The following is a 15,441-nucleotide window of genomic DNA, read 5'->3' as shown; positions in this document are numbered from 1 at the left end:
CATCTATTCAAAAATATATATTGAGCAGCTGCTGTGGGATAGGCTCTGTGCTGGCTAGTGAAGATACATGATTGACAATGTTGTGCTGGCTTGGTTCACAGTCCTGTGGGTACATGGTGGAGTAAAATAAGTACAATTAATTCTCAGAGCTGTGCACAGCAACACACAGAAGGAGAGATAACTCACCCCACTTCAGAGGGGTGGGACGGAGAATGAGGTTAGCCTCCCCGATGTCCTTGTGCTAGTTTTAGCTGTTTTGAGGTGTTGATAAAAAGCTCCAGGAGCTGGCAGGAGGAGAGCAGAGGAAGCTAGAGCTTACAAAGCACAAAGGCCATGACAGCATGCCAGACAGGGGTGAAAGAGGACAAGGGAAATGTAGTCAAGTGTCTCTTCTCAGAGGATCTTACATATTGTGTTTAAAAGTGTTGATTTGCTGGGCACAGTGGTTCACGCCTGTAACGCCAGCACTTTGGGAGGCCAAGGTGGGAGGACTACTTGAGCTCAGGAGTTTGAGACCAGCCTCGGCAACATAGTGAGACCCCATCTCTAAAAAAAAAAGCCAGGCTTGGTGCCACGTGGCTCTGGTCCCAGCCACTCAGAAGGCTGAGGTAGAAGGATTACTTGAGACCAGGAGGTCAAAGCTACAATAGGCTATGATCACACCACTGCACTCTAGCCTGCGTGACAGAGTGAGGCCCTGTCTCAAAAAAAAAACATAACATTTGGATCTGTGCCTAAAAATGACAAGAAGCCACTGAAAAAATCCAAGCAGAGGAGTCACATGATCGAATCTCAATTTGAAAAGTGTTAGTCCAGCAAGGAGGTAGAGACTAGTAAGAGGCAGCTACCAGAGACTAAGCCAAAAATGGTGGGAGCTTGGCTGCAGTAGAATGAATGGAAAGGTGCCTGATTTCATGGAAACCGGGGCTGGAAATAATTTGATGGGAGAGGGAGAGGAGTCCAGGTTCCTACATTTCTGGCTTGAGTTCTTGTGAATGAATGGCAGAATGTTAATGGAGAGAGAGGAGAAGGCAGGAGGAAATGGAGAGTAGCAGAAGAGATGACGGTCCTAGTTTTGGAGATATTAGATTTGCACCATAACCACTTCTGAGTGGGGTCTTCAGACATTTATTGGAATTGTTCAAAATTACAGTAGAACTTTTAGTTTATTTGCCTTTTTATGAATACTCATCATTATACTTTGAACAACTTTCCATTTTCCCAAGGTACTTCTGAAATGTATCTTCCTCTTAAATCAAAGTCCAGAAAATTGTCGAATGCTAAGACAATCTAAAACTCATTTTAAAAAACTTTTCTATTGGGTATAATTTACACATGTGGAAGTGCTTAAATGTTGAATTTTTCCATGCATATATACCTGTACCCATTACTCAGATCAAGATAAAAAGATGTAAAGCTTTTAGCACCCCAGAAATATCTTCCTCTTCCTACCTCTCAGTAATACCCTAACCAGAAGTAACCACTCTTGTGAACTGTGTCATCGTAGATTAGTTTTGTCTGCTCTTGAATTTAAGATCCGTAAACACACACATTTGTTTTTGCGACTTGTTTCTGTTCAACATCTTGTCTGTGGTTTCATCCACCTTGTTATGTGTAGTCATTTGCTCTAATTCATAACTATTTCCTACAGTTTTTAATCCATCCTAATGTTAATGGACACAGTTTTTTTTCCCTCAGTTGTTGACTATGAAGAAAGCTGCTATGAATATTTTTGTACTGCCTTTTTGAGGGAATATAAGCATTCATTTATGTTGGATATGTAAAGGTATACATAAAATGTCTAGTTGTTCTCAAACAATTCCACTTACATAAAAAGTTTTGGTTGCACATGTGTAGATAGTAGATAGAAATTGTTAGGAAAGGAGGAAAGAAGAAAGGAAATATTGGAATCCAGCTTTAAAAATTATATCAAGATTTTGCAGGGCCTTTCTGTGCACCAGCTCCTTTTCTAGTTTAATTGTAACACAAATCCAATGCGATAGTAAAACAAATCAGATACTGAAGTTAAGAATGAAAAAAAAATTGTAAAAACTTGGATAGGAATTAATTTTACTTCTTTTAAAATACTTATATACTTTTATTGTCAACCATTTATGTTATCAATATGTTTTAAATTTATTTTAATTTTTAAAGCAATATATTTTAAATGCAGCTTATAGTGCCCAGTTGATCCTTGAAACTGTTTCTTGTGTTTATTTTTCAAATACCATACTAGATTTCTGTTCCTTTTTAATAGAGTGAAAATATTGAAGAAAGAAATTTAATGCTGTGTTTCTTAAAAGATTGAGATTATTCAGTTTAGTTGTAATTCTCGAGTGCTCTAAAGAACCTCAGATTTTCATCAGTAGCTTTGCAAGTCATCCCCAGGGGCTTCTTTTGGTAGTTGATTATTCTGTTACCAAGTTGTCCTTAAAAAAAAAAAAAATTACTGTGTTGGTGGGTTTTTTAAAAAGTAGAATGAAAATGAAGCAATTTCACAGTCTATGTCTGGTTGGTCCTTTAATTTAGATTTCCCCTTATTTTTGCAGATACTTAAAGCTTCAAAAAGACTGCCCCTACCACCAAAGGAGGACCAGCCTAACCATACGCTCCAAAAGATGGCTGTGATAGATCTTGTGAAGCAATTACTGAGCAGATCAAGATCTTTGGGAAGGAACACTAAAGATGTTTTCAATGAATTATAGTCCACTGGCATTTTAGTGTATTTTTTTTTTCTTTTTAGAAACACATGTTTCTAAAAAATGTCATGTTGCATTCCTGCATGTCCCTTTTGATAGCGTTAGTGGATCCATTGGATTTCTTTTTTCTTTTTATGACATAGATTTTAGTCTTACCTGAATTTATGTGTGTTTTTCAGACAGTAGTTAATAATTATATTGGTGATATAGCAGCAATTGTGTTGGCAGGGTTTGCATATATTATTAGTAATTAGCACTAACTGTTGGACTGACTTGTGTGAACTGCGTTAAACATGATTTAAAAGCTATTAAGAGTACTTTGTGTTAGCACTCCTAAGAATGCTAACAGAGATCATCATTAGCTGTGAAGATTTGAGTTGTATATATCTGCACTGATATTCTTATCAGAAACTTCTACATTAGCTTCAAGTATTCAGATTAACACTTTTGAAATTGTTGTAGCTTTTAGCTGATTAATTAGAAAAATTTAATATTTCAATGAAAGTTTTAAATTATCAGTTATTTATTTTTTCAAATGAGAGGGGAAAGCTGAAATTCCTTGTTAAGACACAAAGAAAAAGAATGACCCTACTATTATCATGCAGAAATGCTTTGTTAGCACCTTGGATTAATCGTATAATAGCTATAGTCTCTTCAGCATTTGTTTAAATTTTAGAAAATCTGTATAAATTACTGGTGCATAACTTAAAGATTATTCTGCCTTTGGCTAATTAAGTAATTCCCCTGCAGCACTAGAGACCGCTCAGTGCTCTAACTAGATGAACTCAGTAATGCCTCAATCTGGGCTGATTGAGGATGTGTGAAAAGCTCACAGAGCCCCATGCCTGCTGCTATTTCACAGCGATGAGCCTTTTTCTTTCTACACTGAAGATTTTCTTCTTTATTTAATGTGGTTTATTTTGGCTCAGAAATAATTGCTGTGTTGAAAATAATCCTTTGTCAGAAAAGAAGGTAGCTACCACATCATTTTGAAAGGACCATGAGCAACTATAAGCAAAGGACCATGAGCAAAGGACCATGAGCAACTATAAGCAAAGCCATAAGAAGTGGTTTGATTATTAGGGGTAGCTCTTGATTTTGTTAACATTAAGATAAGGTGACTTTTTCCCCCTGCTTTTAGGGTTAAAATCAAAGAGATTTCTATATTTTTATCACTGTAGATCATAGTTATTATACAAAGTAGTGAGTCCTGCATGGGTACTCAATGTGTAATGAAACCTGAAATAATAAGATAATAAGAAAAGCAATAATTTTCTAAAGCTGTGATATGGATGATACAGAGGTGATACTCAAATTATAATAAAGCTCTTCATTTTGTGAATTATAGAATGCTACTTTTTATAAAGCCATATTTTTTTAGGAAAACTAAGTGACATAAAATTGATGAACGAATAAAATAAGTTTCACTGGATTTTTGTAGAACTCTGGACGTTGAGGATTCATTATGCTGTGGTTAACTTTAAATAGTTTTTAATTCCAAATATCTGAATTAATGAGCCTTGTCTTTACAAATATGTGCCATTGTGCAACATCAATGAATTTTCTAAAAATAATGTAAATGTCTTCTATTAAATGTTGAGTGCAATAAAATACGGAAGAATTCTCTATATTGTCATTATTTTTGAAGTATAAGATATTTTTAATTTGTTACATAATAAAATCAGTTCATTTTATCCTTACTGGTATTTTAGAAGATTATAGCATTTTTGATAACTAAAATCACAAAGGAATACCCTCAGCCAGTTAACGTATTTCTAATAGATAATGCTTATTTTACATTTACTATCATGCTACATTGCCAGGAGGCAAGATTAAAATTAAAAAGCCCCTGCATCCATCCTTTGTAGATTTTGTCCTGCACCTAGAAGTTTTGATTATTCCCTGGATAGCCTGCTGCACCTTTTCCCCCCAAGTTTTTAATTTTTATGAGTATATAGTAGATGTATAAATTTGACTATATGAGATATTTCAATACAGGCATAGAAAATATACAGTAAATTATTGTTGGCTATAGTGACCCTGTTGTGCTATCAAATATTAGATCTTATTCATTGTATATAACTATATTTTTGTACCCATTAACCATCTTCACCTCCTGCTCCCCTCTCCCCCAGCTACCCTTCCCACCCCCTGGTAACCATCCTTCTACTCTCTACCTCCTTGAGTTCAATTGTTTTAATTTTTAGCACCCACAAATTAGTGAGAACATGTGATGTTTGTCTTTCTGTGCCTGGCTTATTTAACCTAACGTAATGACCTCCAGTTCCATCCATGTTGTTTCAAATGACAGGATCCCATTCTTTTTTATGGCTGAATAGTACTCCATTATATGTGTACACACATTTTCTTCATTCATCTGTTGACAGACCTTTAAGTTGATTCCAGAGCTTGGCTATTGTAAATAGTGCTGCTATAAACATGGGAGTGCATATATTTCTTCAATATACTGATTTCTTTTCTTTTGGATATATACCTAGCAGTGGGATTGCTAAGAGAAAACAATGGGGAAACTGTCCAGGACATTGGTCTAGGCAATGATTTCTTGAGTAATACCCCAAAAGCACAGGCAACCAAAGCAAAAACGGAAAAATGGGATCCCATTAAGTTACAAAGGTTCTGCACAGCAAAGGAAACAACAAAGTGAAGTGATAACCCACAGAATACATCAAAGTATTTGCAAACTACCCATCTGTCAAGGGATTAACAATGAGAATATATAAGGAGCTCAGACAACTCCATAGGAAAAAATCTAATAACCTGATTTTTAAAATGGGCAAGAGATCTGAATTTTCAAAAGAAGACAGAATTTCAAAAGAAGTTTGCCATAAAAATGGCAAACAGGTATACGAAAAGGTGCTCTACATTCTTGATCATCAGAAATGCAAATCAAAACTACATTGAGATACCATCTCACCTGAGTTAAAATGGCTTTTATCAAAAGACAGGCAGTAATGAATGCTGGTGAGCATGTGGAGAAAGGGGAACCCTCATGTACTGTTAGCGGGAGTGTAAATTAGTTCAACCAATAGGAAGTTTCTCAAAAGACTGAAAATAGAACTACTGCCCCACCTTATACATGACTTCATACTGGGAGGATATTAATTTCATCGTGAGTGGATGGAAGGGCAGAAATGGGCATGGAAAGTTCTCTTTTCCATTTCCAGTCTTCATTCTCTGGACAGAAAGGGAGAACTAAATAAGGAAGAAGTCCCTGGGCTTCTAGAACAGGTTGTTTTCAGCTCCAGCATGTCTAGAGGAAACAAAAATAAACACTAATGGTAAGCAGACCCACTTTTATTGAATGTACCCGCTCAGCTAAGTACTGTGCGCACAGGTCAGGGAGCTGAGTTTTCTCAGCAGATAAGTATTACTCCTGCCTGCAAGTGAGCAAAGCCAAGGTCAGAGAGGTGGGGTGCCTGCTGGCCCAAGGTGACACAGCAGTATTCAGAGCAACTCTCAGGCAACTGGTGCAAGGTGGAAGCCATTGGAGGGAGGCCAAAGTGTGGGTAGGAAGATGATTAGGCAACTTACTAGTAATAGGTGATGGTGATACAGCATGAGCTAAGGAAGTGCTAGCAGAGAGAGAAGGAGACTGGAAAGCTGTGAATGAGGACTGGTCAGTGTGGGCGCTCAGGGATAGAGCAGAGTCGCATGTCCAGGTGCAGGGAGAGAACCGATGCCAGTGTGGTAATGCACTCATTACCACAGGGATGCACAGGCCTGGGTGGAAATTCGCTTTGAATGTATGTTGAGTCCAGCAAGAACTGCTCACCAGCAGGTTAGCACAGTGCTGGAACATGATAGAGTACAGTATATCTGTTTTTTGTTTATTTTTGAGATGGAGTCTCGCTCTGTTGCCAGGCTGGAGTGCAGTGGTGCGATCTCAGCTCACTGCAAGCTCCGCCTCCTGGGTTCAAGCGATTCTCCTGCCTCATTCTCCCAAGTAGCTGGGACTACAGGCACGCGCCACCACTCCCAGCTAATTTCTGTATTTTTAGTAGAGACAGGGTTTCACCATGTTGGCCAGGATGGTCTCGATCTCTTGACCTTGTGATCTGCCCACCTCGGCCTCCCAAACTGCTGGGATTACAGGCATGAGCCACTGTGCCTGATGGAGTACAGTATATCTGAATCCACAAAATCCACAAAAGTGATTTGCTTTAGTGGTTGCATTTAAAGATTAATATCCTTTTTAGTAAGGTGTTTATTGTTCTGACAAAATATTTAAAGGAGAAAAAAAGTCACGTTAAGATAGGTAAAGAGTAGTGTAGCATCTTTCTTTTCTGAATATGAATATTTAAACACTAACTATGAGTTACATGTGAGCTTGTACTTTTGTAGTTTTCAGGGGTGGGCTGAGCATATAGCTCCCTTTAGTTAATGAATTCCCCATTACTGGGATATAGAGTGTGATTAAAGTAGTATTTTATGGAATATAGCTTCTGAAATTGGTTTTGTTTGTTTTGTAACCCTAGACAAGATTCCTTAGCCTCTCTATGCCTCAGTTGCCATATTTGTAAAATGATAACTACCTCCTATGAATGATGAGAAGTTTAAATGGGATAGTCTGTGTTAAGTGCTTAGAACAATGCCTGCATGTAATATGGGCTCAAGTCATTTTCCTCTTTGGCACAGTGAGATTCAAATGAGATCTTCCAGGTAAGCATAGGTACAGAGAATAAAGCAAAGTAGTACTTCATTATTATCTCTGCAGAATGCTCATGGGGTAAGCTGAATCTCATAGAAATCTCCTTTACCTAAGCTAAATTTAAGCAATAAAACTCATAGAGCCTAAAACGTATTCTCTGTGTATTTTCTCCATATCCGAAAGGAGTCTCAGAACTCAGCTTGTTGATGTGAGGTGAAGGACAGAAGAGGACAAGAATGAGAATAAGAGAGCTTTTGGCCTGGGGCCTGGAATGATCTGGGCCAGGCTTTAGGTCAGACTGCCACCCCGCTTTTAGATACAGCATGGGAAGTGGAAGAAAGATGGCGGCCCTTGTTTCTGGGCATATGTCCAACCACACTCACTCTCCACGTTCCTGGGAGGATGTGAGTCCAGAGGATGTGGGGAGACCTGGCCAGGGCTCTCCCACATCAGGATCAGCACCTTCCACTTCTATTTGGAATGTGACCAGTTCAAACCACTCCTCCTTCCTTATTTCCCTCCCAAGACTGGGAAGATCTGTGGAGAGCCCTAAACTCCCCTTCATGACCAGCACCCACCTGTTCTATCTAGTCCAGTCAGAAATTTGCATTTTACGCTTGACTTTTCTAATCACATTAGCCATATGCAATGACTGGGGGATATGGAGGGTTGCAGTGTTCCTGCAGGTACTGCTGATCCCACTAGAAAGAGCTCCTTCAGGACTGGGATTTTTTATGCTTTTCTTCATTGCTGTATATCCAATGACTACAAGGGTGCCAAGGCAGACATTATTAGGTGCTCAGTTAATATTTACTGAATGAATGGTATTGAATGGTCTAGTTCAGCTACTTAACTTTATAACAAAGAGGTTATAGTTAAAAAGATCAGAAATTCTAGAACATTCTACCAAGACCTACAAGTCCTTTAAAAAAAAAAAAAAAATTCCTGCATTATTCTTGCAGCACCGCCCAGGAGGTATGTGCTGTCAACCTTATAAAATCAACTCTTTGCAAAAGTCAAGACTGGCATTTCTCTGTCCGCTTATTTCTCTTTGAAGAAAGGTACACAGTGGTTCAGTGGAAAGAACGTATGCTTTGGAATTACGTAAACTGCTGGCCTTGATAGCTTTGGGGACTCTAATTTCTCAGCCATCTATTTTCTCCTGTGCACAAAGAGGGAGGTAAGACCTTCTCCAAGAGTGTGAGAAGACAAGAGAATCCATAAATGATGTGCTTAGCACTTAGCCTGGCACACTAGATTTCAAAGTTAGTTCCCCTTTCTTCCTCTTATGGAGCAAAAACACTTGACTTATAAAAAACCCTTCCCTGCATTAAAATTAGCCTCAGATTTACTTTTTATCTTCCCAAATTGAAATGTTTTATATGAATGAATGTGGGAAACTCCACACCTTCAAATTGAGTGATCCGCGTCAATGTTCACTTGACTGCATCCCTGATCTCACTGACATCCTCAAGCAGCTTCTGTGGGAGAGGACAGAGTCTGATTTTTTATCAGTCTCCCAGACTCTGTCTTGTTCCCACTCCAAGCCATGTGCATACGCCCATGTTCCTAGAAATACCCAAAGAATAGATAAGTTCCTACTAGTGCTGTAATCAACTGATTACCTTGAAAATTAGATCCTAATTTACCTTACACAGTCATCCTGATGTAAAGTTATAGGTGCACAAATGAGGTTAAAAGCACATGGTCAGCTCATATGCTGCTGTTTTCCTTGTGAGGGGTGGATGTTCTTTGACTAGTCTAGGCTCTTGGTGGGTGCCACTGTCCTAGGTGATTCTATCTGTGGAAGAGACACTGACTGTGATTTACTTAGTGCATCTGACACAGGTGGGGTCTTGGGTTCATCTCTGGCTTCTCACCTGGGCTTCCGCACGAGCTCCCCCAATGGATCATCTGTGTATATGTGAAGTCCTTAGAGTAGCAGACTAATATTCCAAGCAGTGTGACATGCTGCATTCCTTTAAAGCACATGATGTCAATTATTCAAGTTGTTTTTTGGGTTTAAGAGACAATAACAATATTGAACAAGCTTTAATGATGGCTTCTCCCCACCCACATGTCTTTGTACCCTATTAGAGATACCTGGAGTTGATGTATATCACCCACTCCAACTCTCTTACCTTATAGACAAGGAGTACTTAGCCTGGTGCTTAGTCAGTGCTTGGTGACTTTTAGTATAAGTAATTGAAATATGCCCAAATCTTGATATTTTCTAATGAACTTCATTTGTAATGAATTCAGGATTTAGGAAAATTGCTTTGTATGATCAAATATATTTTTCTTTGATTATACTTATTGAATTCATTTAAATATTGTCCTATATTTTGAGATACTGAATGGTGACTTGCATAGTACTTACTATGTTTTGTCTTTAATTTTCAGAAACAAATAGAACAACAGATGATCCACAACAAAAAGCAAAAGGTGAGATTGTCAAATAAACAGCCTTTAAAATGTACATGGGGAAAAGAATAACATGATTTTATTTTCCATCGAAGAATAACAATTTTATGTCACTAATTAAAAGAATTTGCTTCTAGGTTTGTTATTTCAATGATTTTATCATCGACCACTTATTAATATTTTACATAAACATTAAGAGCCAAAGCACAGAAAGAGATTGTAATTTTAATTCTAAATAGCTTCTAATTCTAGTTTTGACATTCACACTCATGTGTCCTTCAGAAAAATACTTAACTTTTGTGCCTCAGTTTTCTCTTCTGTAACGTAGGAATCGTAAGAGTACCAACTTCTGAAGGCTGTGTTTCCATGATAGTAATAAAATAAAAATATACGTAAAGTGCTTAAAGCAATAGCTAACAGGGAAAGCACTTAAGATACATTAAATATTATTTATTGTTGTATGTCAACAACTGTACTAGGTATAGGAATCCAAAGATTCCTTTTTCAAGGAACTCTGAATTGTTGGAAAGACATGGAAACAAAGTTATAGCTATGTAGAAAGAATTATCTCTGCCTTCCAAACGTTTATTACAAAGGCAGTCTCATAAATTTAATAGTCCATAGTATTTTAGTTCAGCTTTCACAGGGGTTCCTAAACTTACTCAGAGTGAAGAACTATTTTTAATGTTAAAAAAGTATATGGATGATCATAGAATAGTGGCTATTTTTAGTATCAGTTGAATGACATGATCTTTAATGATTGAATATTATTACAATTTCAGGAATGCTTTTAATTTGTAGTGATGAAAACAGTATGTACATATGTATCTTGTACATACGGTGCATAAGACCTTACTTGGTGTGCAAATGACACTTGATGAACATGTGGAGTTGCTGGCCTCTCGCTGTAATTTCACAGCCCATAAGTTGAGAAGTAGGCCTCTAGTTCATGAAAATGTTTTTCTAACTAGTTGTTTTTAATTTTTGTCAAAGTAGTACAAGGATGTAGTTTAAAAAGTTGAGGTTTATAACAAATAGCAGCAGTCCTCTTCCGTACTACTTCATATCCCCAAGTCCCACTCCTAACTTTCTTTTAGCTTCCTTCCTTCCTTCCTTCCTTCCTTCCTTCCTTCCTTCCTTCCTTCCTTCCTTCCTTCCTTCCTTCCTTCCTTCCTTCCTTCCTTCCAAGATGACATCTCGCTCTATCACCCAGACTGGAGTGCAAAGGCATGATCTCGGCTCACTGCAACCTCCTCCTCCCCGGTTCAAGCGATTCTGCCTCAGCCTCCCGAGTAGCTGGGCTTACAGACGCATGCCACCACGCCAACTAATTTTTGTATTTTTTAGTAGAGATGGGGTTTCACTGTGTTGGCCAGGCTGGTCTCAAACTCCTGAGCTCGTGATCCTCCCACCTTGGCCTCCCAAGGTACTGGGATTACAAGTGTGAACTGCTGTGCCTGGCCTTAGATATTTCTTTCTAGTACTTAGTTATGCATTTGTAAATAATTTGTATAATTCTGCAGTTTTCTCCTCAATATCAGAAACTGTTCGCTGGCTCTGTTTTATAGATCACTGAGATTAGCTTGATCATCATACTCTAACAAGCTGTCCGCTGTCTTACTTTCTGGATCTTCCAACATATTTAGGATATAACTATAATAGATAGTGATACGTGCTAATGAGAAAACACAAGGCAAGAAGGGGCAAATCAGCAGCTTTCGATAGACTTGATCACTTCCTGTCCTTCAAACACTCCCTTCACATGGCTTGCTGGATACGACGTTCTCTTCATCTTTCCCCTGCTCTCTACTGTTTGCTTTTCTCAGGCTCTTTAGATGGATGTTTCTCATCTCCTTGACCATTAATCACTGGAGTGCCCCAGACTTAGTTCTCAGAGCATTTCCCCATATACATGCACTCGCTTAATGATCTCATCTAATCTCATGGCTTTAAATGCCTCTGTATGCCACAGATTGCCAAATTTACCCACAGCCTGGGTCTTTTCCCTGCACTCTAGACTGCTGTGTCCAGCTGTCTACATGGTGTCTGCCTGATAACTTCAACGTGTTAGATGTGGAATAATCGCTTCAAACTTAACAAGTCTAAAACCGACTCCTGATCTTTGCCCCTCAAAACACACTCCATGCCCTTAAATATTTGTGTGCCAACTACATGCCAGGCGTTGTTCTAGACAAGTGGTTGCAGGTGAGAGCAAGACAGACCAGGTTCCTGTTTCAGGGAGCTCACATCCCAATAGGGAGACCAGCAGTACACACACAGACTGAAATTGTGGTAAGAGTTCTGAGGAAACAAAGCAGGAAAGCATGCCGTAGGCAGAAGGGGCTGTGAGTCAGGGAAGAAGGTGTTCCAGGAGGTTAGGGAAACCTAAGCACTCTGAGCAGAGGAACAGTTTGTGCAAAAGTCCTGAGACAGGAGAGAAGGGCCGAAGAAGCTGGAGCACCTGAACAAGCCTAGAGTGTATAAGATACAGTGAGAGAAAGTCAAAGACTAGACCATGGTGGAAGTCTGGACATTTTTTTCATGCTGTGGACACTGTACTCAGACCATGCACATCTCTGTACCAAACAGAGCCCTTTCTCATTTACGCATTGACTGGTTTGCTTCTGGGAGGTCCACTGTAATGCATTCTTACAAAGGGAGGGACAGGGAGTCCGAATGGTGGGCATGGCTTGTTGCAGAAAAACAGGAACACTTGCAACCCCTCCCCAAATCTGCTGCTCACAGGATGGTTGCAGTTGTGAGCTCCTCACATCTCTGCCCCTCATGCTCCAGACCTCCCATTCTAGCCTTAGCAGCCCGTACCTTCCCCTGCACTGCCAGGTATCCTCGGTGCACAGGTCTGACCTCCAGGGACTCTGATCCTAAAGGGAGTTTGCCAGGGGAGTGTAGGGGCTGGGACCTCTGGAACCTGCAAAGAGAATCATTGCAACAGCTTCTGTTGACTGGTTTGTCACTCTCCCCCCATTTAAAATTAGCACTTTAGATCAGTACCAACCAAAATATGTTTGTAACATATTTTGGGGGAGATGCAGGAATAGACAGAATTAAAATAAATAATGAATCAATGTTATCACAGATTTATTAAAACTCTGTTGAGCAAATTGTGAGCTGTGGAAATTCCATGTATTTTTCACTCGAATCGATTCATATGGTGCTGTTATCTGGTAGGGAAAAGGGAAAGAAAACATTACGTAAATATTACGTATCTGGAATATGTAGTAAAAAAACGGAATGTCCTTCACTCATCAGACTTTAGTTTCATAATAACAGAAATGGAATGTTTTAAGGCAAAATAGGCCCTCATTTGCAGACATCTGTTACTTAAGTCAAATCAGACTATTTTTATGTTTTAGATAAAATTGCAATATCAGGTTCTGCCCACTGGATGTCATCTTTTCCCACATATTCCATAGCCACGGTCACAAAATGTGTGAACCACAAAATAATCCAATACAAAAATGACTTGTTAGATGTCAAATTCAAACAGTCATTTGTGTTCATCCGTTTATTGAGTACATAGTGAGTACTCACGATGTCCAGGCTCTGTTTTAGGCACTGGGGCCGAAACAGTCAATAAAACAGTCACAGCTCTCATTGTGCTTGCATTTCAGTGTGTATAGTGAAGAGAGTGGGCTAGATATGTAGTTTTTAAAAAATTAAAATATAACAGGCAATGTTAAGTGTGAAAAGGAATATAAAGCAGGAAAAGAAAATAGAGAATGAACAGGAGGTGTTTCTGTGTAATAGGCCTCTTGGATGGTGACTTTTAAGCAGAGATTTGAAGAGGCAAGGGCCTGAGCTGCACCACTGTCTGGGAGAAGAGTTCTGAGACTTGGGGAGCATTTTCATAGTCCTTAGGGCGTGTGTGCTTAGCATGCTTGAGGCTTAACAAGGAGGTGATTGTTGGCAAAGAATGTGTGAGGGGAGAATGTAGGAGTGCATGAGACCAGAGTGGACAAGGGTTCAAATCACATAGGCCTTCAAAGACAAAAGTAAGAACTTGTGTATTATCTCCAGTGAGATGACCTTTGGGAGATTCTGGACAGAAGATGGATATGATTGCATTATGTCTTCAAAGGCTTATTCTGGCTATAGGGGTGCAAGACTGAAGCAGGGAAACCAATTAGGAGACTATTGCAGTGGTCCAGGCAAGACATGATGATGACCAGGATTACGATGTAGAGTAGAGGTGGTGAGTGCTGGTTAAATTCTACATATATTTGGATATAAAGTTAGTAGGGTTTGATAATGGGTGGGATAATGGAGTGAAAGAGGTCAAATATAGATCTATGGCCAGTCACAGTGGCTAATGCCTATAATCTCAGCACTTTGGGAGGCCAAGGGGAGGATCGCTTGAGGCCAGGAATTTGAGACCAGCCTGAGCAATGTAGTGAGATACTGTCTCAACAAACAACAACAACAAAAACCCAACACTTAGCCAGGCATGGTAGCATGCGCCTATAGTCCCAGCTACTCGGGCGTCTGAGGTAGGAGGATCAGTGCTGCAGTGAGCTATGATCATGCCACTGCACTCCAGTCTGGGCAACAGAGCAAGATCCTGACCCAAGAAAAAAGAATTCACTCTAACCTTAAAAGTGATGCTTTGACAAATTCACTGAACACAAAAATGTGCAATATGTTCCTGATTTAGTATATTATCAAAGGTCAGTTATCATTTGGGATTTGTGAGCCTTTAAAGAAATTTGAAGAGCAAAGGAAATGTGTTTTTGCTTGTATGTATCCATGTGTGCACGTGGGTGGGTGGGTGTTAGATAAAATTGTATTTGCATTGTGGGCTTTTCCTGAACTTTTTTATTTAGACTTATACTTAATATCTTATTAAATTATTCATTACAATTAAGAATATGTGTAAACAGTATTTACATGTCTTTAAAACATTTAAAGATTTCCTGGGTACTATTTGTATTTTTTTAAAAAGTCATAATCAGTGCCCTAACAAAACACCAGATGGCGCTAGAAAATAAATCACGTTTACACTAACAGAAATAACATCTGCAAAGCAACTTAAAGAAAGGTGGAGATGGCTGTATTACAGCCAGTAAATCAGCTTGGTGCAACTAGTACTTCATACGGATAGTTCTTAGTTTTCTGTGATCATAAAGAACATAACGGACATAGTTAATAATCAAGTGTTATTCAGAAGTTTTCTTACTTAAAAAATCTTCAGTGAAGTTTTCCTTGTGATTCTTATAACTGTATATAACATATTTGAACAAAGTTCTCTATTGCTTTGATGATAAAAAATAAACTTCTTAGTGCAGCACATGATGCATCTCAGGTGATAGCCCCCGCTTATGGCTTCCCTGTGTTCAAAATGCTCTTCCTAATCGCTCCACTTCCCTTTTATCAATCCCATTTCTTAAAACTGAGCTTAGATGTTCTGTCTTTCAGGAAGCCTTCTCTGACTGCACTCCCATCTCCTACCCCAGACCAGAAAATGTGTTTCTCTTTTTGTTCCCAAGATGCCTTGTGCTTACAGATTTTTTATTACCACATATTTTGAATTTGCCTTTTAATTTCTAGACAAAAAGCTTATTAAGAATAGGAATCAGGCCGGGCGCGGTGGCTCAAGCCTGTAATCCCAGCACTTTGGGAGGCCGAGACGGG

At 39.0% G+C, this 15,441-nt stretch overlaps 1 protein-coding gene across 8 annotated transcripts in view; it reads left to right on the top strand.

The window, feature by feature from the left end:
* The window catches only part of ASPH (aspartate beta-hydroxylase), a 225,311-nt gene that overhangs the window by 98,484 nt on the left and 111,386 nt on the right, over positions 1-15,441 (top strand). For 6 of the 8 annotated variants that reach the window (XM_023222351.1, XM_023222353.1, XM_023222350.1 and 3 more), the window contains one exon: positions 9,772-9,813. In XM_023222351.1, coding sequence (XP_023078119.1) covers positions 9,772-9,813 — 42 coding nt within the window. Of the gene's footprint in view, positions 1-2,549; positions 4,328-9,771; positions 9,814-15,441 lie in introns of those variants that run through there. The other 2 variants (XM_023222356.1, XM_023222355.1) reach the window with 1 other exon arrangement.

This window comes from Piliocolobus tephrosceles, chromosome 7, assembly GCF_002776525.5.
Source record: "Piliocolobus tephrosceles isolate RC106 chromosome 7, ASM277652v3, whole genome shotgun sequence".
NCBI lineage: Eukaryota > Metazoa > Chordata > Mammalia > Primates > Cercopithecidae > Piliocolobus > Piliocolobus tephrosceles.
This window is presented reverse-complemented; position numbering and strand designations above follow the sequence as displayed.